The sequence below is a fragment of the Indicator indicator genome, chromosome 1 (assembly GCF_027791375.1).
Source record: "Indicator indicator isolate 239-I01 chromosome 1, UM_Iind_1.1, whole genome shotgun sequence".
In the NCBI taxonomy this organism is placed as follows: Eukaryota; Metazoa; Chordata; class Aves; order Piciformes; family Indicatoridae; genus Indicator; species Indicator indicator.
Window position 1 is genome coordinate 82,938,498 of NC_072010.1, and position 26,949 is coordinate 82,965,446.

The 26,949-nt window shown below is 39.6% G+C and overlaps 1 protein-coding gene across 1 annotated transcript; it reads left to right on the forward strand.

Annotated features, from left to right (window-relative positions):
• On the forward strand, window positions 1-26,364 carry CIP2A (cellular inhibitor of PP2A). Its single transcript, XM_054384500.1, is given in 21 exon segments — window positions 1-68; window positions 3,445-3,617; window positions 4,900-5,012; window positions 6,801-6,895; window positions 7,621-7,717; window positions 8,585-8,707; window positions 8,839-8,984; window positions 9,670-9,745; window positions 11,545-11,772; window positions 12,255-12,414; window positions 13,270-13,411; window positions 14,148-14,247; window positions 16,281-16,399; window positions 16,492-16,684; window positions 18,502-18,576; window positions 18,660-18,770; window positions 19,684-19,880; window positions 21,985-22,098; window positions 23,806-23,888; window positions 24,420-24,559; window positions 26,194-26,364. Coding segments are annotated over 21 exon segments (2,724 nt in total).
• The last annotated feature ends 585 nt before the right edge of the window (window positions 26,365-26,949 follow it).

Sequence of the window (26,949 nt, forward strand, 5' to 3'; positions counted from 1 at the left end):
ATGAATGCCTCAGGGTGCATGAAGTCCCTGCTCCTGGCAGCCACATGAGAAAAGGCTGAGAGAACTTGGTTTAGCCTGGAGAAGAGAGGGCTTAAGGGAGACCTTATTACATCAAGGGGTGCTACTAGGGGGATAGTGACTGCCTTTTTAGGAGTCCCATGGAAAAGACAAGGGGCAATATGAACAAGTTACTGCTGGGGGGATTCTGATTGGACTCCAGAAGAAAATGTTTCTCCATGAGAATAGCTCAACGTTGGAATCATCTCCCAAGGCAAGCAGTGCATTCCCCTACATTGGGTCCGTTTGAAGACTCAGCTTGACAGGGTGCTGGACCATCTCACTTCAACTACACAATCACCTAGAAAGGTTGGACCAGCTGATCCTTGGGGCCCTTTCCAACTTGGCATTCTGGGATTTTGTAATGTGGGGGTCTGGAAGACTCAGCACAGCCCAACTCCGTCTCGTTCCGTAACTTTCTACACGCACCGTGACCTCTGCCGGTCAGCCCCCACGTGAACGTCTCCCTCCAGTGGTACAGCAGCAGAATACCTTCCCCTCTGTCGCCGCTGCCGCCGGCCGGCACCCACCCGCCACGACTCCTCCCCGCTCCCACCCCCTGAAAGGAAGATGGTGGCGGCCGCGCCTCCCGTCGTGCCTCGCGGCGCTGCCCGGCACTGGAAACTGTCGTCAAAATGGCGGCGGCAGCGGGAAATACGAATGGAGTTTCTCGTTCGTGCATCTAAGAGACAGCTGAGCCGCTATGGATGCCTTGGGGTGCATGAAGTCTCTGCTTCCCTGGCAAAGGCCACGGCAGCAGTATCCGGGCAGCCCAAGACACCTACCAATTGCGGGCCGCTCCTGCGGCGGGGGCAACGGCCTGGAGGGTGTGGAGAAGCCGGTGGCCCGCCGCGTTTCAATTCCTTAGGGGGGTGGGAACACCCCACCCCCCGGGGGGGTCGTTGGGGGGTTGGGAATAGGGCGGGGGGGCGGTGCGGGCCCGGGGGGGCTAGAGGGAATGGGGAAAGGTGTTCTGTTGATGGGACCGTTTTTACGGGCCTTATGAGGCATCACCGGAATGGCAACCTTCTTTCATTCAGGCACCACAGTCCTATGTCTTAACGGGAACTCTATAAAACCGGGTTCTCTCAGTGGGGGCGCGACGGGCACCCTAATTATGTTTTTTTTTTCCGGGGGAGGGCCGCCGGGAGGACCCTAGGCGCCGCGCCTTCCCCCCCCCGTTTGCTGGCCTTTTGGCGGCGGCCCCGGCCTGGGGCCCCTGGGGGAGGTGGACCGGGACCAGGTGGGGGCCCCCGGCGGGCGCCTCTACCCTTTTCCGCCCCACTTCTTCAGCGGGGTGGGGGGGGACGGAAGACGTGGGGGGGGAAACTACTTCGTCCGGTCCGATGACGGATCGTTCAGGAGGGATACCTGGGTTAAGGGCCTCAAAGGGTGAGGGTCCCGCGGTTACTCGGCCTCCCAGAATAAAACTCCAACACCCCGGCACATCAGGGGTTCTGTTCCTAAGCAATATCTCTCCCAGGGCTATTTGCTGTTCCCCTCTTTAATCGGAAACTTTACTACTCGCCTAGCGCACGCCTCCCTAGTTATTATACAAAAAGCCACTGTGGTAGTCCCGCAACAACACATGACATCATGTAGCATACATACACAGGCTAAACATGTAATGTGCCTTATAAGGGACTTTTTAGGTGTTCTGGGTTTTTCTGCTTGTTTGTTTTTAATTCCATATCCCCTAAATTCTGGCCCACAAGGATAATTTATTTTCATAGCTTAAAATAAATTTTGAATGATGAACTGCTATCTGGAGTGTGTCTGAACTTGTATTTGCAGTCTGTCAGTTTCTGCAAGATGGAATCATAGAATGGTTTGGGTGAAAGGGATCCTCAAAGATCATCTTTGAGATTATTCTCATTATAGTCTCAAGCTGCGCCAGGGGAGGTTTAGGCTGGAGGTGAGGAGAAAGTTCTTCACAGAGAAAGTGGTTGGCCATTGGAATGTGCTGCCCAGGGAGGTGGTGGAGTCACCATCCCTGGAGGTGTTCAAGAGGGGATTGGACGTGGCACTTGGTGCCATGGTTTAGATAGTCATGAGGTTAAGGGTGACAGGTTGGGCTCGATGATCTTCGAGGTCTCTTCCAACCTCGATTCTATGATCTTGTCCAACACCCATGCAGTCAGTAGGGATATCTGCAGCTAGATGAAGTTGGTCAGAGACTCATCAAGCTTGACGCTGATTGTCTCCAGGGATGGAGCCTCCACCACCTCCCTGTTTCAGTATTTCAAAGGTCTTTAAAGCTAAGGAGCAGGTCTGTTCATTTCCCTGACCTCCAGATAAAACCCTGTGTACACCTTGTGGTGGGCATGCTTGGTATGTTGGGAGATTGACTGAATTGCTTCATCTGTAAGTAGCTTTTTCAAATACAGTTTTATTAATTGCTAAACCGTTAATGTAATAGCATTCAGCTCAGCTTTTTTCTCTGCATCCACTGTAAGGTATGCAGGGAATATTTAAACCCAATATTATCTTATTTTTTTTTTATGTGAGTGTAACTCCTGTCTACCTGTAGTGATGTGCAGGTTTATAATTTTCAACATCTTACCTAAACTTCCCTGAATTAGGGTTTCATGTTTTTGTTTAAACCACAGGGTACTTCCAGAGGAGCACTACCTGTTACTGCTTATGCTTTCTGCAGAGTGAAACCTTTAGGTTCACAGATTCATAAATTTCATCAGGTTGGAAGGGACCCTGAAAAGTCATCTTGTCTAACCCCACTGCAGTCAGCATGGACATCTCCAACTAGAGCAGGCTGCCCAGGGCTGCATCAACTTCTAGTCCACACCTTCAGAAAGTAGGCTGATTACTGAATGTTTGGAATAATCTGATTATTCCTTCAAAATAAGTAAACCTTCTATTTTATCTATGCTGAAACATATGGAGGAAGAGTAACCTTTTATTCATACTGTTCAATGTGTGAAGGAATACAAAGTATTGCTCTTCTACAGGTATGAGATTAAAAAGAATGCTGTTAGTATGAATGCTGTCAGAAAGCAAAGAGAAGAAAATTCAGCATGTTAGAAGCAGCATGTGGGCTTGGCACTTCAGGACATGGTTTAATAGCTATGGTGGTGTTAGGTCTATAGATGGACTCGGTGATGTTAGAGGCCTTTTCCAACCCAAACAATTCTATAATTTATTACAATGTAAACTTGCTACTTTCCAAGAATAAAGGGAACACATCCACAGAAATGAAAGCCAGGTTTTCTCAAAATTTTTATTTCTTTTTTTAATCTATTTTGAATAGAAACGTCCTGGTACAGAGTGTCGCTTATGTTCACAGTTGGTCAAATAGAGCAAAATCTATTTAATATTACTCTGTGCTTTGACTTCTTGTGTAAAATAGTTCATTGCAGTTGAGTAATTAAGGTTGGCTTTCTCCCTTCATCTCCAGGTTATCTCTGGACTGAAGCTTACACGACTATTTGCTTCAAACCAGATTCTACCAAGTGAATGTCTCAGCTGCCTAGTGGAACTCCTTGAAGATGCTAATATAAACCCATCTCTGACCCTGTCTGTCATTACTTTACTGTCACAGCTAGGTAAGGTTTGCATCTGAACTTTTTCTCTTTGGTCTGGGAAAGGGAAGACATGACAGGTGCTGATTCTGTGGCATGAATGATGAACTTCTTGGAAATGGCATAATATTGTGAAAGACAAAGTGATTTTCATTGTAGTACTGCTGTCAGCCAAGCCATCTGTCTGTAGGTACAAGGCCAGATCAAACCTGTTTCTCATGGCAATCTAACATTTTAAGTCATCACTGTGAAATGGCAATGTCCATGCTTGTCAAAATTTGTTTCCTGACTGGACAGGGTAAAGAGTTACCCTCTTGTCTTTGATATTTTTTTTTTGAGCTTGAAAAGACTTATTTGAAGTGAAGAAACACACCTAGAGGATGCAAAGATGCAAAGACAGGGAGAAACCACGTTACATCAACAGTCTGCAACCTTCCCACTGGAGTGTTTGCTGGCTGGCAATTTGGGCTCTCCAATGGCCTGGGCTATGCACATAAAGCTCTCCGATTATGAAAGAGAATCTACTGCCTCTTACTTGTTTCTTGAGATGGTGTTGGTGGTTTTTGTTTGTTTTTTTTTCCATTTCACAGAAGTGGGATTCATTGTCTCTGTGCTCACCATAACCTACATGTGTAGCAAATAAATTCTCCCTTCACTGCTTAATTTTTTATCATGTACGAGAAGTTACTCAAGATTTGAATCCTTTATGATGATTCCTTTTTAATCTTCTCTGATTCCTTTTTAATCTTCTCTGATTCTTGGAGTCTTACATCTTTCTAAGCTTTCTTACGTTTTTCACTGTAAAATTGTATTTGTTGCAGATTTTTTAAACTATTTTTTCCAGGCTACTGATTCTGGAGAAAATTAAGAATTATACTTTCTCCAACTGTTCTGTTGCTTCAGCTGTCATCCTTGTTTGCTCTATCTTTTCCTGGCCTACCTGAGCAGAACTGGCTTTTTAGATTTAATTACTACTAAGTAACTCTATCAAGTTATCAGTTCTAGTTTACTTGGCCACCATAGCATGAAGCAGGAAACTGAGATCATGGAATTTAAACTTTAAAACCTTTTAAATGCAGGTGTCAAGATCTCAAAAAGAATTACAACTTTGTAGGTAGGAAGTAGTCCTTCAGAGTCCAAGTATGTTAAGGAAATATATTTGTGTTTGAATTAACTATAAGTTGAGAAGTAAGGTAGAGATGCAACTTATTTGTAGTTATGTTTGAAATATAAAGGAAAAACTTTGGCTTCTGCTTAGACTGCTATTAGATACTTTTTTTCTAAATTAATAATTCTTAATTTCAAGCTTTAGACAGTGAGACTAGAGAAGCTCTTCAGGATACCTACAATCTGACCAGTGTGTTGGCAGGAGTGGTTCATCGAAGTTCTACTAATCTTAGTGACCCAGTCTTATTGCAGGTAACAAAAACTGATTCATAGAATGGTTTGGGTTGGAAGGGACTTTCAAGATCATCTAGTTCCAACCCCTCTGCCATGGGCAGGGACACCTTCCACTGGACCAGGGTGTTCAAGGCCTCATCCAACCTGGTCTTGAACACCTTCAGGGAGAAGGCATCCCTGACCTCCCTGGGCAACCTTTTCCAGTGTCTCACCACCCTTACTGTAAAGGAGTTATTTCTTTCTAATATCTAGTATTAATGCTTAATAATATTTGGCTACTGTTACATAGCGTTCATTAGACTGTGTGCAAGTAATAAATTTAAAAGCTCTATTTGAAATAATGTGTTGAGGTGAGTTGATCTTAGCTGTGTATTTTTTTTGTTTATAAGCCTGATGTGACAAGATTTTTTTACTACAGAGAGTTTTGTAGTTTCTCTTTATTCTTCCTTGTGCTTCTCACCTGCTGTAATTAAAACAAACCCACAATTAATTAAGTCAAATTAATTAAAACCATAAAACAATAAACAAAGCCAACAATCAAACAGAAAACATGGGTTTAAAATAATTTCAGGAAATCACTACTTGAGAGCTTAGGAGGTTATTTTAAACTTGGAGTACTTTGTTATTTATAACTTTAGTTATTTCTCTTAATGTTCTTAACAAAAGGCTGGAGATTTTTCTTCTAATCAGTACTTTGACAACTAATTGTGGAGGAGTGAAAGGAAAGCTGTGGCTGCCAGTTTTCATGGAAGGCCTGCAGGACATGTATGGCTCCTTCCCTCTGGTTGGTGCTATCTGCCAGTGAATGCAAGAGGGCTGTGCTGATGGAAGCTTATTTTCAGGAGCCAAGTGCAGATTAATGATTTAAGAAAAACTCTTTACTTTTTTAAGTGGCCACATAGCTTCTCCCAGTGTGACCACCCATTTTAACCTGGCCTTTCTGGGCATTTAAGAGTGAAGTTTTCTTTGTTTTTTAAACATGCACAGATTTTTCTCATGAGTGCTTTAAGCTTTCAGCCAAGTACTTTCTGGCTACTTGTGGTAATGTCTCCTTTCTGGAAAGGGAAACCAGAAAATGGATTTCCTAGTAGTTCTTTTGCTCTTGATCTATGGAAAAGTAGTCAAACATCCAGTGAAGACCACTTCTCTTATGGTCTGCATATTTCTTAAAGCAGCTGGAGTACCAGAAGATGACAATCAATGGGAGAAATTTTTGTAGTCACCAGATAAATCTGATTGTAAGAACTTTAAGATTTTATATGAGATATTTACATGGTGAGATTTTGGTTCAGCTGATATCCTGAACTGTGATTTTTTCTTTCATGTTAAAGTATATTAACTTCACATCAACTCAGTTATGTCATGTGCTGAAACAATGAAAGGACTTGCTATCACTAGATTTGTTTGCAGTATTCACAGCAAATCTGTTTTCCTATAACCAAAATTTCTGCTGGAGGCTGCAATGCACTTTTTGGATTTTGGTGAAACTTCTAGGTCTTTCAGTAGGACAAAGCCCCTTTCTCTGATAGAAATGAGAACTTGCTGAGGAAGCAAAGAATTGGATGAGCTAAAGAGGTAACTTTTCTATCAAAATAAAATCCATCTGCCTGGGCTTTTAATAGGCGTATTGGTGTGGTAGGACAATACTCAATGTGTTTGCAGCAGCTTGTATAATTATGTTGTTATAGTCTGAAAATTAATTCAGTTGTGGTGTCTTATTTGTCCTTTCAGCTTTCGTAACTTGTAGCATTCTTCAGTGAGATGCTATAGGAAAGACATAATGTGACTAACGTTTTATTTCCTCAGAGCATTCAGTTGCTGCAGAAGCTAACCTACAATGTGCCAGTCTTTTCTGCTGGTGCCAACATTGATGAGTTAATTTCATTCCTAATGCATCACGTGTAAGTGTGTACTCTTCTTTTGGGAAATACCTAAGTTTCTAAACTTTCTGAAGGCCATTAACATATTGCGTTAACCCTTTATCCAGACTGAGCTGTGACATTTTTGCTCTGAAGTTAACAGAATTTTCTTTGGAAACCATGTTGTTACAGATGATTAAATGCAGTGATTGTGGGACTTTGGGTGACTGAATATTAACTGCCTCTGTAGCGCACCTCCACACCCCTTGGAGCAGGCAGCTAACAGAGAAAAGCCATGAGAAAATTCATATCTGTCATTGGGAGCAGAGTTGTTAGATTAATCTGAATTTTGTTTAAGTGTCCTTGGAAGAGGTCTAATGACTATTAAAATGACCTGTAATAAATGACCACTGATATCTGATACTTTTTTTTTTCCCCTCAAATATACTTTCTTAAAAAGTGCCCACACTGTCTGTATTGCAATGTGAATTTTGCTTTGCTTCGCAGAATAGTGTCTAATTAAAAACAAACAAAAAACACAAACCAACATACAACAACAAAACCACAGCACCCTCCAAGCAAAACAAAATAACCAAACCAACAAAAAAAAACCCCTACCAAAACCCAAAAATACCCAGCACACACAAAACAAAATCTAACAATAAAATCACCACAAAGTCCCCCAACCACACTATTCCTCACCCTAACCTTTCTGCGTGCTTTAATAAAAATATCTTTGTTTAAACTTCTGACATTTTCTTTTTAAGTCAAACCACTGAAGATGAGTTAATGATACCATGCTTAGGACTCCTGGCAAATCTCTGTCGTCACAATTTATCAATCCAAACTCAAATAAAATCTTTGGTAAGAGTTTTGGTTTTGTGGTCTGATTCTCTGGCTTGAGGGGAAAAAAGATTTTTGACTCTGGGGATTTACCTTAGTATTTCATAGGCATTTCCTTTGTGACAATAACAACCCTGACCTGCTTGTTCTGCAGAGCTGGTGCTTGGTTTTCTCCTGTTGAAGAAAACACCTGCTAGAACAGGCAGCTGAGCGTTGTCTTTCCTTCCCTACATTGCTGTGTTGTTGCAGTAGCTTGTATTATGCATTCAGTTTATGCAACTGTTCTCTGCATGTGGAAGGTGAAGTCAAAATTTAAGCATTCTAATTGTTGTTAGATGAAGGACTTTTGAATCCATTATCTGTGGACACTGGATGCATTAACAGATACTCAGTTCCTTTCTCTTTGTAAATCAGTATAAACACAACTTCTTTCTTCATTCAGAAATAGAAATTTGTTTACACGGCAGTGAGTGTTGTGATGTTTACTTTTGAAGAGGGGGTGGGGAAGAAAGGAGGAGCTATTGTCAGATGTGATCACTGAGCAGAGAAAGGGATAGGAGTCAATTTTCAGTGGTTATTTTCTATTAGATACTTCAGCAAAATAACTTTTTCCTTGGCTTGTGTATTTTGGATTTTGTTTTTAAATTTTCCTCATACAAGTTCAACAGAGAATTTAGTCAGAGATTCACAGATTGTATCGGGTTGGAAGGGACCCTCAAAGGTCATCATTAACATTGTGCAGCAGAACACTAAACTAGGTTTCCTAGAGAACTGTTATCATGCTAATATTTTTGTGCTGCTATTTGTGTGGCTTGTAAGTATGCACAGTCTCAGTGTTTTATAGAACAAAGTAAAATTTATGATGTCTGTTTCTCCTTTTTACTCTAGAATAACGTGAAGAGCTTATATCGTACCTTAATAAGCTTCCTGGCCCATAGTAGCCTGACTGTGGTTGTGTTTGCACTTTCAGTATTATCAAGCCTTACTTTAAATGAAGAAGTAGGAGAAAAAGTGAGTGATACTTTGAAGTTACAGTGGATGTGTTGGCCAGTCACGCTGGCCAAATAAAACTTTAATTTCAGCCAGATTTCGTCAGCAAAAGGTAAGTGTGTGCCCATATATAATTTTCTTCTTCTTTTCAGCTCTTTCATGCTCGAAATATTCATCAGACATTTCAGCTAATATTCAATATTGTTGTAAATGGAGATGGCACTCTCACAAGAAAATACTCTGTTGATCTACTCATGGATCTTCTGAAGAACCCCAAAGTTGCAGATTACCTTACCAGGTATGACTTCACTTTCCAGAAGTATAGGATAATTTTTCTACAAGCTCTTGTTCAGTTTCTTTGCTGTATGCTCTTTGTATTCTGAACCAAACACTGGAAAAAAATTCTCTAGGTGTTTTTTAAATGTTGGTAGTTCATTATAACTGCTGTACCTGAAGCTAGTTGTGTTTCACACAAGTGTGGGTCTGAATCTGCTTCTTTAGTGTAACTTATGGAATATTGAATAGTGTATTCAGTAATTCTTTGAGCAGTATTGGTAGTCAGACAACTTGATGAGTAGCTGCCTTGCCTTTTACAGGCCTATTTTATCTCAAAGTGTAATAGTATGGGTTAAGTAGTACAATTTTACTGGAGAGTGTCTGTGGATTGTTTAGCTAGTAGTTCTGCACATACAGCTAGCCAAATTTAGTTGGTGAATTTCCATCTAAATCTAGCAGTAAAAATAGCTCGAAATCTTATTTTAGGCTTATTTTAAGGAATTTGCTTTCATCCTGAGAATTTTTTGATGTTTAGTTGCTTTAAAATAGAAATTACATTATCATAACTGTCACTGTACTTGAAGTGTTTGGAGTAAGAAGAAGAATAGGACATTTGCATTTTTCACTTCCTATTAGAGTCTGTGTGAAATTTTCTTTTTTTTTTTCTTTAAATGTATTTGTATTTTCTTCTCCTGTCTGTGCTGCAGGTATGAGCACTTTACCTCATGCCTTGGTCAAGTATTAGATCTTCTTCATGGAAGGGATCCTGATTCATCATTTAAGGTATTTTCTACTTTTTTGCTGTAGAAGTAGAGTGTACAAATCCTAATCTAGTTCTGCTTGTGTAGTCATGAGTGGGTGCCTTGTGTCCAAGGGTTGGTAATGAAATACATTGACTTTAGAACCCTTAAGTGACCTATAGTTTTCACCAAGTTTGTATTTTATAGATTTTTGTTTGGTTGGGTTTTTTTAAGTTGTAATGTTGTGGGTTTTTTCTACCAGATCGTGTTTCTGCTATCAGGCAACAAGCCAAAGCAAACATCTTTTGTTCTTTGCCTAAAAAGAAATTTGGGGATTTACCAAAAATGCAATCTCTGGCTAAAAGTTGAATTAAATGCTACTCAGACTTCGAACTGGTATAGGAATAAGTTCTTCCACATTGAACAAATTGATGGCACGTTTGATTAAGCAGTTAACCATTGCATTTATCTTTCCCTCTTGGGAAGACCTTCTTCAGTACGAATGTGGTAAGACACTGGAACAGGTTGCCCAGGGAGGTCATGGATGCCCCTGCGCTGCAGGTGTTCAAGGCAAGGTTGGATGGGACCTTGAGTAATCTGGCCTAGTGGAAGTTGTCCTTGCCTATGACAGTGGGGGGGTTGGAGTAGATGATGTCTAAGGTCCCTTCCAACCCTAAGCTGTTCTATGATTCTGTAGATGAAATATTGGCTCTCTGTTGCTAAACACCAAAATATGAAATGTGAAAGTTATTTAGGCTACATGTATTTGTGAAACATATCTTAAACTTTTTTTTAATGAATATGTTACACACCATAGTAAATGCTAGTGTTTTCCGTAGATTTGTAAAATGGTTTGTGTTGTAAAGATCATTCAGTTCCAACTCCCCTGCCATGGGCAGGGACACCTCCCACTAGACCAGGTTGCTCAATACTCCATGCAACCTGGCCTTGAACACCTCCAGGGAGGGGGCATCCACAACCTCCCTGAGCAACCTGTTCCAGTGTCTCACCATCTTCCCTGTAAAGACTTTTTTCTTTATCAAATAAGTCTTCTCTCTTCTAGCTCAAACCCATTGCTCCTTGTGCTATCACTACAAGCCCTTGTAAAAAGTCCCTTCCCAGCTTTTTTGTGGGCCCATTCATGTCCCTTTTGTACATTTGTTTTTTTGTTGTTTATTGATTTTCTTTAGAAAGATAAATCTATAAGCTTTCCAGAATGTGTTCCTCTCTTTAAGTATGCATGTGTGCATTTCTTTTCATTTGTCAAGATTTTCTGTCCTGAAAGGAGGTTGTACTGAGGTGGAAGTCAGTCTCTTTTCTCTATTATCAGACCGAAAGGGAATGGCCTAAAATTGTGCCAGGGAAAGTTTAGGTTGGATATTAGAAAAAATTTCTTTACTGAAAGAGAGGTCAGGTATTGGAACAGCGTGCCCAGGGAGGTGGTGGAGTCCCTGGAGGTGTTCAAGAAATGTGTGGTCATGGCACTTTGGGACATGGTTAATTGCCATGATGGTGGACTCAATGATCTTGGAATTCTTTTCAAACTAATTCTATGATTTATTCATCCTGAGTGTATAAGCATTTCTGCTGCTTATTAGATCACCAGCCAACAGTTGTGCATTTAAAAGAAGGGAAAGCAATACGCTGAATCCTGTCAAGATTTGCCAGTCTGATGGAGTTGTTTCTGCTACTGTCTTGGCTTTAAGGAAGGAAAACTATTCTTCAGAAATTTCTGAAGTCCTAAAGGGAGTTACATGGAACTTTAGATACTGCTATGAGTGTTGAAATTTCTGTGCAAGTAGTTGATTTAAAAGCTTTTGAACTCTCCTTCCCTTCACACAGATCCTGGAGCTGCTGCTTGCCTTCTGTTCGGTGGTGGAACTGCGTCATACCCTGCGGCAGGCAATACTGGAACCAGCTGGCTTGCCAGTCTCTGGAAATGCCAGATTTGTGACTCGCTCCAAGACTTTTGAACCATCTGTTGCATTGGTGCACTTGTCAAACCAACCATTGGAAGGCTCAGCAGACTGTTCAGTTCTAGCATTGCAAGTGTTGAAAGAGATTTTGGAGGTACCAACGCTGGTAGTTGAGTTTTAAAGAGCTTCTTAGCAGCTATATGTTTAATTGAATTTTTTTTAAAACAATTATTAGCATTTTACTTAAAAAACACCATGTAAAAATATAAGTGAAATTAAATTCTTCCTATTCTGGAATCCGAGACTTTGTAAAACAACTTTTCTTTTAGAAAGTGTTGTATTTTAGAAATGTCTGAGCTGAAAGTTAAGTGGAAGATACGGCAGTTCCTGAAGTCACAAAAAGCTATCAAAGAACTGCTTTCTAGGACTTGTAGAAGTGAGGAAGTTTATTCTACTACTGTGCTCTTTGTTAAACTTCCTTCTCCAATATGATACTGTTTAGGATTAGTAGTCTTAAACGTGAAATAGAAAGAAGCAAGGGAAGCTGGAAGACAGGCCAGTGAAAGAAGAGGTAGCGTAGGCTTGACTTCCTTTTTCTGTAGTTTTAAATATTGACACAAAATATCTTTGTTACAGGATGTGAATAACAGTGGGAACAGCACCTCAGCCAAACACTTAGTGGATCTTTTGTTGCCTGTTCTTCTTGATCATCTTCAGATGCCAGAACAGACTGCGGATGAGCTATTAGTGAAGAAAAAATGTGAAAGAATGGTCAAGGCTATTAATGTCCTGACAAATATCCTTTTTATGCGCTTATAGGTGCTAGTTTATTATTCCTCCACCATGATCTACTCTATGATCCAAAAAAAATGTCTATCTTGGGTCACTTTAATGGCTTTTAATGACAAGGACTGCCCTAATTTTACTTAAGACTGCCATCTCAAAAGATCTTAAGTAGCTTTGTAATTGCTGTGAAATTATTTTGTAACTGCAGTGGTGCAGGACAAAATGTGGTAGCTATATAAAAACATAGAAGCACTTTGCAGATCAAAAAAGGAGATTAATGTCTTTCTTTTGAAATTACAAGGGGAGTTTGGGTGGCCATCTTGATCAGAACAGTATTTTCAACTAGCTAACTCAAGTGCAGCTTCTAGCCAAATATGATACAAATTTAGATTAGTGAAACAAGGAAAATTGATCATTTTACACTCCTCTTGAAGTCCTCAGTGTCATGAAGTAAAGAGGGCATGACTGCAGAATGTAGTCTTGCATCTAATCTCAGTTCTGTTAGGTTTTGCATTAAGGACTGATTGTTCACTGCCTTTGTTCATCATCTTTCTTTTGCCACTTACTGTGGTGTCCCCTTGGTGTTTCCAGTAAGTGTTTGAACTCGAAGCTGACTTGACTTGTGAGTTAAACGTAGATTCATAGAAAGGTTTGGGTTGGAAGGGGCCTTGAAGATCATCTAGTTCCAACTCTCCTGGCATTGACAGGGGCACCTTTCACTAAGTGGTTTGTCCAGTTAGGGTTTAAAAGCGTTTTTGGAGGTTCTTGTGCTTTGATACACTGTTTATGTCCTTTATTATTAGAAAATGTTGACTTTTGGTGCCAAACCCTAATCACAGTTGTATTTATTCTTAACTCTGTCTACTCCTCTGTAGTGATGACACACTGAAAATGCATACCTCAAAGGTATTGACTGCCAGCCAGTGCACATCTCTAATAGAACACCAGTTTACCTATAGTGGGATCGATACTGGTTTGGGGACAAAAGTAGCTGACTCTAAAATGTGGTGAGCATACAAATTTCTCCAGAATCTACTTTAGTAAGGCTTGTCTGAAAGTTGTGAGAGTGCTTCAATGGAAAGTGGATTGGAGCTGAAATTACCATTTAAATGTGTGTAAATCAATGCTTTGAATCAAATTTAGTATTTTTGTGGCAACAAAGTAACATTGCTAGTTAGGGCCATAAGAAAAACCAAGCATAAATATTTTCAGCATAAGCTGGAGATCAGCTTAGGTGGAACAGTGACCTTAAACCTCATTCAGTAGTTCAAGTTCATCCAAACTGAAGCTTACCAGAACTGCTCATGGCACTTAACTTTTCATTTTGATTTTAAGCAGACAAAGTTCAAAAATGCCACACATTAGTGTAGGAAGGAATTATTGCATTCCAGCTCAGTGTCATCAACCTCAATGTTGATATAACTTTGAGTTATATGGCCAAAAACCAGTCAAATATAATTTGACCTAGAATTAAATCCTCCTTACTTTCATCTTGAAAATGATTTTTTTTTTTTTTTTTTAGCAATCTTCACTGTTGTTATTTTTGGCATGTTGGAGAAGCTCAGCAGCATGTCCAAGGAACTGAGTGATCTTGGTGTTGCCATTGTTGCCTTGCTAGACATTTAATTTCTTTGTAAATTTATTTTTAAAATTTTATTTATCAGTGCTGCTATTTATCACACTTTTTTTCTCTTATCTCTTTTTTTTTTTTCCACTTTGCTTTTCTACCTGTGTGCTTAAAAGCAAACTTGCTGCTGATATTATTTTGAAAACACTTGACCTTATGAGCAGACTGAAGCAAGATGTACCTGGTATGGAGGTCAGCTTCTACAAAATTTTACAGGTATGATTTCTAAAATGTCTTATGAAATGTATCTGTGAAAGAAAAGTGTCACTGCAGTACAGCAGCTTCAGTTCTGAGTGTTAAAACTCCTAGTAAAATAGAGTCCCCTAGGCACTTCATTCCTGGGTTAAAGGGTGCTTCATTCCTAAAGGTTGCTTCATTGTTAAATCTTCCTCAAATAAGGACAATACTTCAGTTGCCTGGTAAGAATTATCCTTCTAAGACTGAGTTAGAACTGCAGCTTGAATTTAGCAAACTACAAAATTATCAGAACTAAATAATTATTTGTGGGAATGGTTACTATTAAATAGAGACATTAAATAAATACATTAATACATCACATTTGTGACTTTGCATAGTCAAAACATTTTCTTGTAACTATTGGTCAGATGGTACCTTAATTTACTTTATAGTAGGAAAAGTAATCCAGACAGTCAAACAGTTTGTGCTCTTTTGGAGGGTTTTCTTTCAAGAATGAGAATTATGTGATTTAATGTGGATCAATGAGAGTTTTGCAGTCCTTAGAAAATCCTTGTAAAGCTTAAGCTTGTAACCATTTATGATGGCTATCAAGCACTCGAAAACATGAAGGAATTAAGTAATCCCTATACCTGCTGTGTTGGATTTAGTGGAAAAACACATTTCTAAATGCTCCAAGATGTAAACTTTTTTTAAAATCGCTTTTCTTTCACTGACTTCAGGCCCAGAAATTAAAAGGACAGTTTTAAGAAGGTAGCTTGTGTTGTGAAACATCAGTGGACAGGGGAAGACCAACAGATGTCATCTGTCTGGACTTTTGTAAAGCCTTTGGCACAATGCCCCAAAGCATCCTTCTCTCTAAACTAGAGAGAGATGGATTTCATAGGTGGACTGTCCACTGGATAAGGAATTTGTTGGATGATCTAATCCAAAGAGTTATTGCCAATGGCCCTGTCCAGATGGAGACTGGTGACAAGTAGTGTCCTTGAAGGGTCTGTATTTGGACCAGTGCTGTTAAATATCTTCATCAAAGCTATAGAAAGTGAGATTGAGTGCACTCTCAGTAAATTTGCTGATGATACCAAGCTGCGTGCAGGCAGTTGATAAGACTGAAGGATGGGATGGGACCTGGACAGACTGGAGGGGGTAGGCTGAGAAGCACCTCATGAGGTTCAGTAAGTCAAAGTGCAAGGTCTTGCACCTTGGTCAGGGCAATCCTTGATACAATTCGGGCTGAGGCGTGATGAGATTGAGAGCAGCCCTGCAGAAAAGCTTTGACTTAGGGTACTGGTGGGTGAGAAGCTGGACGTGAGCCAGCAATGTGCACATGCAGCCCAGAAGGCCAATGGCATCCTGGGCTGCATCAAAAGCAGTGTGGCCAGCAGATCACAAGAGGTGATTCTGCTCCTCTGTTCTGTTCTGGTGAGACCTCACCTGGAGTGCTGTGTCCTGCTATGGGACCTTTGACAAGAGAGACATGGATGTGCTGGTCCTGGTCCAGGTCCAGATGAGGCCACAAAGATAATCAGAGGGCTGCAGCACCTCTACTGTGGGGACAGGCTGAGGGAGTTGGGACTTTCCAGCCTGGAGAAGAGAAAGCTGTGGGGAGACCCAAGAGCTACATTTCAGTATCTGAAGAGGACCCTACAGGAAGACTGGGGAGGGACTATTTCAAAGGGCATGTAGTGATAGGATGAGGAAAAGTGGTTTGAAACTGGAGCAGGGTAGATTTAGGTTGGACAGTAGGAGAAAGTTCTTCACAGTGAGAGTGGTGAAGTACTGGAACAGGTTGCCCAGGATGTGGTTGAGGCCCCATCTCTGGAGATATTCAAGGTCCAATCTGGTGTGGCCCTGGGTATCCTGATCTAGTTGGAAGTGTCCCTGGTGACTATAGGGGGGTTGGTCAAGATGACCTTTGAGGGTCCCTTCCAACCAGATGCAGTCTGTGAGTTTCTGTGCTCATGGGCCTTGACACTATGATGTCTGTATGGTTTTGGGGTGGGGTTTTTTTCACTTTTTTTATTTCAGTTTGACCACGTCAACTTTTCTTTCAGGATCAACGCTTGATTACATCTTTGACATTTGCTTTAACATCAGACCATAGAGAGCAAGTCCAAGTGGGACTTAGAATACTGTTTGAGGCTGCACCCTTACCAGATTTTCCTGCCATAGTGTGAGTTTATTTTTGTGAGAGTCTGGTAGCATTTGACATTTTGGTGGTGTTTGTAGAAGGTTGTTTCATCAGTAACCTTTTGGTTTCTATAGGCTTGGAGAAAGTATTGCAGCAAGCAATGCTTACAGGCAGCAGGAGACAGAGCACACATCCAAAAGAATCCAATTGCAGTCACCAGTGACCAACATGACCTCAGTGAGATGTTTTTCGTCCTGTCCTTCAGGTGATGAATCCACAAGTTCAAATATTCAGGAATTAATACAAAAACTTCGTTCTGGACTAGAGGTTAGTAGAATTTATATACCTTTGTTAAATACTTGACACTCTTTTTTACTGTGAAGCAGAAATTAAAATGCAAGCATCAGGCTACAGCACATGTACCAACATGCACTGTGCAGCAATACAGATTAGAGGTAGGCTGGCTGGAGAGCAGGTCAGTGGAGAAGGACCTTGGAGCCCTGGTGGACAACAAGTTATCCATGGGATAGCAGTGTGACCTTGTGGCCAGGAAGGCCAATGGTATCCTGTAGTATATTAAGAAGAAGTTGCCCAGCAGGTCAAGGGAGGTTCTCCTGCACCTCTGCCTGATCAGAGCTTGGTATCTGTTAGATCAGTTTGAAGCCTCATCTTGATAGGGTGCTGGGCCATCTCATTTCAACTACGCTATCACTTAGAAAGGTTGGACCAGATGGTCCCTGGGGTCTGTTCCAACCTGGCATCTTGTGATTCTGTGATCAGTGGCATTGCCTTCAGCTCTAGCTTTGCAACCCTCCTTTCTCTTGTAAATGGTGAAACTGGGCTAGCTACCAGTTCCAGTCAGCTCCTAGATTAATACTGAAAAATGTCAAGAGAGTCTGCACTGGCTTGCTTCATCCTCTGCCACAAGATGCTCCCATTGACCATCCTTGTCAGGTCTGTAGGTGCATTGCTGTAGGAATTAATGTAGTTAATTAATCTAGCAGCAGCAGGTGCCTAGTAGCACCAGTGCACCAGCTTTCAGTAACATGACATATTGTAAAGCTGCTTTGATGTTTTGAGGAGAGAAATTGAGTGAATCTTTTCTTAGACCTTTCAATTAGTAGAACTTCCATTTAAAAGATCAATATACCCATTCATTTAAAATATTCAATACTTCATCTCTCTGTGTGTTCTGTAAGTTGTGAGAAGCTCAAATGTGTGTAAAAGCATAACCGAGACCACACTTTAACAGTATCACTGTGTAAGCAGTGAAGGGAACTTATGGAAGCATTCTTTTACAGTAGTAATAAAAGGACAGAGGTGACCCATTTGCAAGCAGGAAAAAATTACTTGTTCCCTACTTTAGGGACAGAAAAATGAGCTGAGAACTGGAGCTATGTGGGGACTATTGTTAATATGGGAAAAAAACCTTACAGAATCATTCCAAATGGTGCAGAGGTGGTAGCTTTTGAGTAGATGTTCATTGTGTAAACAGCTGGGATAGCTTGCATCAGGAATATGCTTCAGGAATATGATGGATACAGGAACAGCTGCTTCAAACTGGTGTTGCCTAAGAAAAAAATGTCCTGAAATCACAAAGCTGCATTCTCACTTGACTCAGGCATATATTTTAGTAAACACATAGGACTTGTTGTGCCATACATGGTAAATTTCCTCTAGTAAGTCAATAGTTAAGGTAAGAAGTTCTGTTCTGGATAGTATCATTCCAGAAGATGTTTCCTAGGCCTTTTCTGATAGCTGTGTTGTTTGTAGTAGGGTAGATTGAGGTTGGAGTATGGACACGGACGTTTAACTATTTGTATTCTGTCTTGTTGATATTAAGGCAAATTGTCTTAGGTTTCCTATGAGGGAACTGAGAGATTAGACCAAAAGGTGAACCATTTTAGAGTGCTGATTGACTGATAGTCTTCTGCAGATGAATCCTCTTCAGCCTACATACTTCCATTATTCATAGACTTTCCACAAGAGTCAGGTAGATGGATTTGAGCAGTCTCAGATTCAGAAATAAGAACTCAAAAAGCTGGAGGACAGGTGGAGTCCACAACACTACTGAGTTCTTTGAGCACTTTATCTGTCTAGTAAATACAAATTACAGTAGCAGTAAATGGAAAACCTTTCCACAGATGAAGGAGCCTGTCCCTGGCATGAGGATATCTGACATAATGGATGTCTACGAGCAGAAGCTGTCAGCATTAGCAGTAAGTACAACCTGGTGTGTATGGGTACATTGCAGTCTGTGCATTCAGAAAGTGTTGATGAATAATGTTGTTCTTATGCACAGTCTAAAGAAACCAAGCTGCAAGACCTTTTGGAAGCAAAGGCTTTGGCTCTGGCTCAGGCTGATAGGTTGATGGCTCAGTATCGGTGTCAGAGAGCCCAAGCTGAGTCTGAGGTAAGTAGCAGGAGCTTCCTTCTGAAACTCTGTTTGTCTGGGTAGCTTATCTGAGATGGTCAGTGGAAACTACACTGCTTATCTTGCAATCAGCTGCTTGCAAGTTAGGGCAGTCTCACTTTCCATCCTAAACATCTTGTTTTCCTCTGAACTATTCATTGGAACAGTTTTCTTTCATAGATTCATAGAATAGTTTGGGTTGGAAGGGACCTTAAAGATCATCTAGTTCAATCTTTTCCCTTAGAGGAAGTTGTAGAATCGTAGAATGGCTTAGGTTGGAAGGGACCTTACCTATCTACACCAACCCCCTCTGCCATGGATAGAGACACCTCTCAACTAGACTTAGTTGCTCAAGGCTTCATGCAACCTGTCCTTGAACACCTCTGGACAACCTATGTCAACAAAGCTAAGCTACTGTACTGATTATGGCTTGTTACCCATTAGTGTTAATTTAGTGGTAGTAATACTGAAAATTAATAATCCTGCTTAGTATAATTGTAGCTAAAATTTGCTGATACATGGAGAACTATTTCCTGTTTGTTCCTTTTAATCACTTGTCAAAAATGAACTTTCAAATACATCTTGCTTCCTTGAGGTATATATTTGAAGTGTGCATTGAAAACTCAGAATTGTTTCTGGTTTTTAAAGGTTATAGGCTGCAGATTATTAAATCAGTATTAAAATGTATAATTACATTTTTCTCTTCCTCTTTCACTGCCTATAAAGGGAGATCAAGGAATTTAGTGAACAAATTAATTTGTAGCTAATATTAGGTAAGAGAAATGCTTTTCTTAATGTAGCTGATGGCTTTTTAATACATCTATTACTGAGCGACTGATGAAACAGAATTGCTTGTAATGGTAATGGGTTTTGTTTTGTTTTGTTTTTTGTGGGGGTGTCTTTCCACTCAAAGGCAAGAACTCTTGCTGCAATGCTGAAGGATGCAGAACGGAAAAATGAAGAACTTAATGATTTGCTGAAAGCTCAGCAGGTGGAATCTGAAAGGGCACAGACTGATATTGAACAGCTCTTTCAACACAACAGGAAATTACAAACAGTTGCTGAAGAACATGAAATACTGAAAAAATCCTCTGTTGATCTTCTTCAGAGGTAAGTGTAAAATCTCTAAGCAATGCTTTCTGTTCAAAGTGTTGAAGCCCTTTAAGCACATTAGAAGGGCAACATTTTGTGCTACTTAATGGAATTTTCACTTGAAACAATGATTTTTTTTTTCTTCTATATGCTTATCAATGAGGTTAATGTAAGTTATTTTTAAAAAAAGATGTTAAATGGAGTGAGAAACAAAGTTGTAGGTGTTGGAGAGTCCAGTTCAGTAAATAGCATGAACTTAGTATAAAAGTAGGCATTTTGCTTTAAGAAACAGAATTAACAATACTTAGTTTTTATTAGTGTTGAATCATACTCTCAGCTGTTTTGATCTTATATGATGTCTTGATGACATGCTATAAATAGTCTGGGGAAGCAGCCAATAATAGCATCTCTGCCTAAGGTAGGATTTTGCATCTTTGATCACTTGTGTACTGTGATACTGTGAAATTTGACTGAAATTGGGTAAAAGTGAGGTAGAGAGGAAGGAGTCACCTTCTGTATGCTGAATTATTTATAAACATTATTTCTTTTAGGATCTTAAGCTAAAGGGGACACAAAGTACAAAAAGGTAGTAAGCATTTATGAATATAGGGTGTGCTTTGGAATAATGAAGGGTTAAAAGAGCTTTAGCTTTTCAACTTGGGTGAGCTGGTCTCATCACTAGGTGTCAGCAGGGCAAAGAAGCTGATAAAATTGAGAGCAACTTTTTTGCTTAATGCGATGAGGCATATTAGACAATTTTGAAGGCATATTGCTGCTAAGGGAGTTGTTGGGGAGAAAAAAAATTTTAAAAACTTTTGTCCATTATGAAGCATCTTGATCTCATATGATCATTGTGGAAGTGCTTATTCCCTTGTACTTGCATGCAGCCATACAGTCTGTGAACATGTAATCGACTAACTTTGGTGAAATAAAACAGCCTCAGTCTGATATGTAACAGTTGTAATTTCTCCACAGTGAGAATAAAATAGCTTTCTGATCCTTAAAATGTGTTCATAAGGAGAAAAAACAAGGCAAAGAAAAAAATAAATTGTTTTCTGAACAATCCACACAATTTAAATATGCTGTTCCTTAAAAACAATCACATAACTGACATCAGGGCAGAGAATTCTCCTTTTGGCAGGAAAATGTTTGCTTAGAGCATGAGATCTGCCCATAAACTTGCATGAAATGCACACTGCACTGTCCTCCAGTATCACAGAATCATAGAATTGTTTTGGGTGGAAAAGACCTCTAAGATCAAGTCCAACCATCAACCAAACACCACCATGGCCATTATGGTTTACAGTACAGGTTTTAGTATCATGAGACAACTGGAGGTCATAGATTGACTCCAAAGATCCCTTAAAAGCTGACTGCAGATTGCTAATTTGTAACAGTTGTGTGTCAAATTTCTCGAGGCATTTATAATTTTTATCAGTTTCTATGAGTTCTCTACTGGAAGACAGTTTCTTTCTGAGCGTCGATAATTAAGGATATCATAGAATAGTTTGGGCTGGAAGGAACCTTAAATATTTTATAGTTCCAACCCTTGTGCCATGGACAAGGACACCTCCCACTAGACCAAGTTGCTCAAGGCCTCATCCAGCCTGGCCTCGGACACCTCCAGGGAGGGGGCATCCACAACCTCCCTGGGCAACCTGTTCCAGTGCCTCACCACCCATTTTACTAATCTCCAGTCTAAATCTCCCCTCTTCCAGCTTAAAGCCATTCCCCTCATCATATCACTACAAGCCTTTGTAAAAAAAAGAAAAATTGAGAGAGGCATTTTTATTGCTAACTAGACCCAGTATTAAGCTCATCTTAATACCCTTTATCTTAAATAAAGCTTTAGCTCTCTAACCAAAGCTGGCAGTGAAACTTGGCTTTTTTTTTTTTTAATTCCTCCAAGTATGTTCACTTTAGAAGCAACACCCAAACAAACAACAAACTACCAACAAAAAATCCTCATCCAAGCCTCACTCCCCCCACCCCTAAACACTGCTTTTAGCTTGATTGGGATGATTGCACAGATGATAAGTATTCTTATTTGAGAAACTATTAAAGTAAAAGCTCTTCAAAAGCACTTACACTCTTCAACCATAACCTCGTAATTCATTTGTAGGTATGAAACAACTGAAAAACAATATAAAGATCTACAGATTTCATGCAATTCCCTAAGCAAACAAATGGAAGCAATGAAGAAACTAAATGAATCACTCAAGCAGCAGAATGACAGGTGAGTTCCATTTAGTTGGGTTTTTTTCTTTTTAAAACAAATTAAAGATAAACAGTAAAACTGAACAGCACTTCAGTCTCAGTTTCTCGATTGTATATTAAGTAACATTTGAGAATTGGAGTTAAAGGAAGTAAAAGATGCTTCAGGGTTGCTTTATGTATGTATGTTAGGTGAAAATCTGTAGTAGTGACTTCGGTTTGTTTTGTTTGTTCCTGTATTGGTTGAGGGTGACAACAGGAATTAAAAAAGCACAATGAAAATAATCCAGTTTTCTGAAGTAAACTTGTATGCCTTGAAGCTTCTCTAAGTTCTTTGCATTTTGATTTGAACAGTTTATTTACCCTGAACTAAGGTACTCGTCATTTCAATAAGATTCTGTTCTTGATGCTTCAGATAAAGGACTCTGTAGTAAATCTATAAGAGAATAATTGGGGTTTGGAATTTTGTTTTCGGGTAAATACATAAAGTTGGAAAATATTTCTGCCCAGGCATTCCCTTCTCACTAGCACAGAATTTGGTATCTTTTGGTTGGTGTTGAATTTTTAAATGCCGTTATCATCTGGAGATTTTCACATATTCCTTTTTAGCCTACAAGGTTTCTCTGTAATATTATCAGGTCAGGAGGAGAAAAGAAAAAGAAAACCAAACCAAAGCCCCAAAACAAACACACAAACAAAACTATAATAATAATATTTTTTTAAAAAGCTACTCAACCCTACTAAGCTAAAGCATTTAACAATTATGTTAGAAATAGTGTTGTTTAGTGTTGTGTGTGTTGTATAAAACATCATTTCTCAACCCAAAAGCTAGCATTATTTAGCTCTTCTTGTGGACTAATTATATTTTTTTCCCTTTTTTGATGCCATAATGTAGAGGTCTTTCAGCAATGAATCTAAAGGAATAGAGTTCCTCTTTGAATAACCTTATTTAACACTTAATTTTGTAGAAGATAGCAAATAGGCTTTGTATTGTTTAGAAATATAATGCTATTCTTGGTTTTACTTGCAAAGTTTACATGATCCTTCCAGGCTCTTGCCTTGTGAGTAATCAGAGCAGTCTAAATCACTGCCTTGAGTTCTGGTTCAACTGGAAAAATTTTCATACTAATAACATTATTTTGCTGTTGATTAAATTTGGACACTTGCTTTCACTGGTACAATGTGCAGCTCACTGTAATTGGGGAGATTTCTTGTGAAAACTCCACTTTATAAAGGCAATTCACAAAATCATAGAATGGTAGAGGTTTGTGGGGACCTACAGAGATCAAGTCCAACCCTCCTGCCAAGACAGGGTCACCTAGAGAAGATCACACAGGAACAGGTCCAGGTGGGTGTGGAAATTCTCCAGAGGGACTCTACCACCTCTCTGGGCAGCTTGTTCCAGTGCTCCACCACCCTTAAATGAAAGAAGTTCCTCCTCATGTTTAGATGGAACTTCTTATGTTCTTATGTACCTGTTACCCCTTGTCCTGTTACTGGGCACCACTGAAAAATGACTGGTCCCATCCTCCTAACAGAAATAAAAGGGGGGGGAAGGAAATAAAGTAGGGGGGAAACAGGAAATAAATTCTATCTGTGCTCACACCCTGCAAATTCTTAAGTTTTATGATGCTCTTGATAGAAATTGGAAATTATACAAAAATAATGCTAGCTTCTGAAGACAGAGAAGTGGTGGCATTATCTCACTTTTCTTTCTCTGCAATTTTAGGACTGCTGCACAGTTGGTAGAAATGGAAGATCTCAGAAAAGAATTACAGCAGCAGCTACAGGAGAGAGATGGCAAAATAACAAGTAAGTCAGTAGCCTGAGAGTCACTGGACCTAGAGAACTAACTAGATGTTGTTTTGGGCACTGAACAAGCAATTGTAGCTTGCTAAGTCACTTGTAAATCTTAAGCTTAGTCAGGGAGGTGTGATTTAACATTTGAATGAAACAAATGCAGAATTTTGGTTTTGAAAACTGATCCATAAAAACTTGATTTCCCAGCCTGTGTGGACTTCACTGACTCTCTGCATGGCATCATATCTCACTTCAGGATCTTTTTACAGCATGTCTCTAAAAGGATGTAATAATTCTGTAAAAAAAAAAAAAAAAGGCAGAACTGTTTTCTGTAGCAGCTGCAAATTACAAGACCATGCTTCAGTAGTTCTGCAAATGACTGGAAGTAATCACTAAAAGTTAACAGTAGGTGGCACTACTCAGTAATTCAATTATTAGCAGCCATGTTAAAGCTTAAAAATAACAATTACTGGTTTCCTAGGCAATGCAGCATTTCTTTTCTAAGTTTGGCAACCCATCTTTTAATGTATTTGCTTTCTTAAGCTCTGCAACAGAAAATAAAAGCTCTGGAAGAAAAACTGAGAACTCATCAGAAGGAACAAACAGATATGGAACAAGCTATAGATCTCCTTAGGAAGGAATTGAGTAAAACAGAGCAAGCAAGGAAGGAACTGAGTATCAAGGTAAGGAATTCTTTGCACCTGCATTTAGAGACTGGAATTTTAGAGATCTTTGTAACTTGATGGAGTTGGGAAATCAATATTTCAGTGGTAAAGCAGATGAAAAACTGTCTATACATGTTGGGTATCACAGTGTATCAAGAGATCATCAGGTCCAACCCCCCTGCCAGAGCAGGATCACTTAGGGTAGTCCACACAGGAATGCATCCAGGTGGGTTTTGAAAGTCCCCAGGGAAGGAGACTCCACAACCCCCCTGGGCAGCCTGTTCCAGTGCTCTGTCACCCTCACTGTAAAGAAGTTTCTCCTCATGTCAAGGTGAAATCTTCTATGTTCTAGTTTGAACCCATTGTTCCTTGTCTTATCACTGTGAACCACTGAAAAGAGCCTGGCCACCTCCACTTGACACCCACCCCTCAGATATTTATACACATTAATCAGATCCCCTCTCAGTCTCCTTTCATAGGGGAGAGTGTACAAGAACAAATTCAGCTTTGGGGAGTAGTTTAGTTGGGGAGTGTGAACTTAAGAGAAAAGAGGCCAGAGTCAGGTTCTAATGAAGTTATACGAGGCATGGTGTGAGTATATAATGTTTGGAAGGGAAATAACAAACACACACCAAAAGAAGGCAACAAAAACCCAGCCAACCAAAAACCCACAAAAGACAATCAAACAAAAAACTAAAAAAGACATAAACAACAAAAACAACACATGCACACAAAAAAAACAACCAAACAAAAAACCCACAAACAAACCAACTGTAGTACAATATTAATGAATGTAACCAGTTCCTCTTCAGTAGCCTTGACTACTTCAAAATGTGGATTGGTTTACTTTCTCTCCTCTCACACAATGAATTAGGCTGCATACGCATACACCGAAATGCATCTGGTTTTGGTTTTCTCTGAAAATAAAGCATTTCTATTTCTATGAAAAGAAAACATTTTTTTTTATTTCTGAGAAACAGAGACCAGTTTGGCTATGACAAGTTACCAGGATAATGTTTAAAAACCAAAACTATGTCTGTAAAGCTTCAGTGCAGCCTATATATTCTTGCCTGTAGGTAAAATTCACAAGGCAGACGTTAATTTTAATTCATTTTCATTTCATTTAAACTGATCAGCAAATGCAAAATGTGCAGTCTGGCAAATGCATTAGCTGTATTTTCATTTCCTGGAAGCAAATCTTAACCTCACCAGGCAGCATTATCCAGGATAAAGCAAATACTCCTTTTGTCCTTGGTAAATATTTACTGGTGTGAGGCTTGAAATGAAATGTGGGTCACTTAACAGTGAACTCTTCTGCTGCTGATTCAAGAGAATAATAAGGTGGAGGTTGGTGCTTTCCCATGGTTTCTAACATTCTCAAGTGTGGCAGTAGCTGTAAAGAAATTTGACACACTGAGTGTACAGAATCATGGAATCATAGAATTGTTTTGATTGGAGGAGACCCTTAAGATCATTGAGTCCAACCTTCAACCTTACACCACCATGGCCATTATTAAAGCTGAGAAACAGACTTGGAAGTTTAAAACTGCTTTTTAATTAAATTCACCACCAGGCCACTCAGCTCACAACATGTTGTCTATGTTTCTCAGTTGATAGTGGAAGGTATTAGTACATTTTGTTTGTTTCTGCAGGCATCGTCTCTGGAAGTTCAAAAATCCCAGTTGGAAGGGCGCTTGGAAGAGAAAGAAGCACTTGTAAAACTCCAGAAGGAAGAACTGAACAAACATTCCAATATGATTGCAATGATTCACAGTCTAAGTGGTGGCAAGTTAAGTGCAGAAGCAGTGAACCTCACTTTATAAGGCTGTGTTGTGAAGACTTCAGTCATTTATGCATATATGTATGAATATATGTAAAAATTTTTAAACCTGAAGCTAGCAAGCTATCTGACTTGGGAAAAAAAATCTAAAATTACAGTAGCCTAACTATCAATTGAGAAAAAGTAATAACTGTGGAAGATTTGTTCTGAAAACACTGAGCTACTGTATAGCAAATAAAAATCTGGTATGTAAGTAGCCTTTCAACCATGAAGAAAAAGCAGTAATTGTGGAAGATTTGTTCTGGAAAAAATGAGATACTATATTGCAAATAAGTCTTCTGATGGCTTTGGTAGAACTATTATCATCTATATTAGGAGCTGAATGCAACTGTTGCTGGTGACTAGCCTTCCCAAGTGTGTATAAATATATATAGGGAAAAATAAGCAAAATAGGAGTCACTATCAACTTTTAATATTCTTCTATTGTCTGTCTGTCAAGCAGTGTGCTTCATAGCTTAATCACTAATTTAATTTGTTAACTTTGACTCTTCTGATGACCACTATTATTTCTTCAGTGTGGCTTCCTGGTCACTAAGTTACAAACAAAAATAAAATTAATTGTATTGGT